General features: G+C 47.4%; 1 protein-coding gene across 1 annotated transcript; it reads left to right on the top strand.

The window, feature by feature from the left end:
- The first annotated feature begins 221 nt into the window (after positions 1-221).
- On the top strand, positions 222-1,591 carry P2RY1 (purinergic receptor P2Y, G-protein coupled, 1). The gene has a single exon (XM_009884394.1). The coding sequence runs from the start codon at positions 222-224 to the stop codon at positions 1,311-1,313; it is 1,092 nt and encodes a 363-aa protein (XP_009882696.1). The 3' UTR covers positions 1,314-1,591.
- Positions 1,592-2,102: the final 511 nt, after the last annotated feature.

Below are 2,102 nucleotides of genomic sequence, written 5' to 3' on the forward strand. Positions count from 1 at the left end.
GGCGTGCGGGGGGCCGGTGCGCGGCCCGGGCCGGACCGAGCTGCGCCGGTGGGAGAGGCTGAGCCGAGCACAGCCGCTCGGGAACCCTCTGCGGAAAGGCAGGGCGGGCTTTTACCTTCCAGTTAGGTTTTCTCTGCTCTTTTCTGGGTTTAGATGCACTGCTGTTCCTGTAGAGACTTTGTTGCTTCACCCCAGACCTACGTGACTCTGGTGGAAGGATCATGACCGAGGTCCTCCTCTCTGCTGCTTTGAATGGAACTGAACCCAACCTGTTATCCGGCAGCGGCTGGTCTGCGGGAAACGCCACCACCAAGTGTTCCCTGACCAAAACTGGCTTCCAGTTCTATTACCTGCCCACCGTCTACATTCTGGTCTTCATCACTGGGTTTTTGGGCAACAGCGTGGCCATCTGGATGTTTGTCTTCCATATGAGGCCCTGGAGCGGCATCTCAGTTTACATGTTCAACTTGGCGCTAGCCGATTTCTTGTACGTCTTGACTCTGCCTGCCCTCATCTTTTACTACTTCAATAAAACAGACTGGATCTTCGGAGATATCATGTGCAAGCTGCAGAGGTTCATCTTCCACGTGAACCTGTACGGCAGTATTTTGTTTCTAACGTGCATAAGCGTGCACAGGTACACGGGAGTGGTGCACCCCTTGAAGTCGCTGGGGAGGCTGAAGAAGAAGAACGCGGTGTACATCAGCACCCTGGTCTGGGTCATTGTGGTGGCTGTGATTTCTCCAATACTCTTCTACTCGGGAACGGGGATAAGGAGAAATAAAACCACGACGTGCTACGACACAACAGCCGATGATTACCTGCGAAGTTACTTCATTTACAGCATGTGCACCACCGTGCTTATGTTCTGCATCCCCTTCATACTGATTCTTGGTTGCTATGGGCTAATTGTGAAAGCTTTGATTTACAAAGATTTGGACAATTCTCCTCTCAGGAGAAAGTCGATTTACCTGGTTATTATTGTGTTGACGGTTTTTGCTGTGTCTTACCTTCCCTTCCATGTGATGAAGACCTTAAATCTAAGAGCCAGGGTGGATTTTCAGACTCCACAAATGTGTGCCTTCAACGATAAGGTTTATGCCACCTACCAAGTGACGAGGGGTCTGGCCAGCCTCAACAGCTGCGTCGACCCCATTCTTTACTTTCTGGCAGGTGACACCTTTCGAAGGCGGCTTTCCAGGGCCACCAGGAAATCCTCCAGGAGAAGCGAACACAACGTGCAGTCCAAAAGCGAGGAAATGACTCTCAATATTTTGTCAGAGTATAAACAGAACGGAGATACCAGTTTGTGAACAAATGCAAAAGATTTGGGATCAGTTTGGAAAAGAAAAAGTCCTCTGCTTTGGGACAGTAGGACACTGTAGTGCTACAAGTGTGTGAGGAAAATCTACCAGTCTCTCAAATTCGTTTTAGGTAAAGCCTCATTTCCTGATCTTAGAAAAAGCTTAACAAAGTACATGGAAGAATTTTAATGGAAAATAACGTGTCAAAATTCAGCCTTCCTTCTCCTTACGATATTCTCGTTTCTTTCTGACTTGTGTCAGATAAAGTAAAATGAAGTAAATCCCCTAAAGGAAGAAAGCAATCCAAGTGCTTCTGTTTTAATGACTTAGTCTCCCACGTTCCAAAACGTCCTTAATCAGCCTCTCTTTAAAAATAGGAAATAAAAATAAGAGCGAGCAGTATCTTCTCTTCTGAGGCTCAGGGCACATACCTCGCCTTTTGCTCACTTGCCGTTGTAAACAACTATTGCAATCAGAGTCACGATGCAGTTATCTCACCTTTACAGTTTTATTATTTCTTCATCTACTTCTAGTAGTTGTAATTATTTGATAGTTTGGTGGCATTTATGATTCAGTCTTCTTTGAGTGCCGGTGTTTTGCAAAAGGTAGGCTTACTGATGTGTGCATGATTATGCTTTCAGATTATGATGGTTGTTCATGAAAAATCTGGATGCCCCCCCCTTAAAGGCAAATTGGGTTCCAGGTGAACTGGCCCCTCAGCCCCTGGCAGGCAGACGAGCAGGTCCCTCTACGAGCCGGTGCAAGCAGGCGCCTGCTTTGCACGTGCACGTAGCGGTG

Source organism: Charadrius vociferus, unplaced genomic scaffold, assembly GCF_000708025.1.
Source record: "Charadrius vociferus isolate BGI_N301 unplaced genomic scaffold, ASM70802v2 scaffold104, whole genome shotgun sequence".
Classification (NCBI taxonomy): Eukaryota; Metazoa; Chordata; class Aves; order Charadriiformes; family Charadriidae; genus Charadrius; species Charadrius vociferus.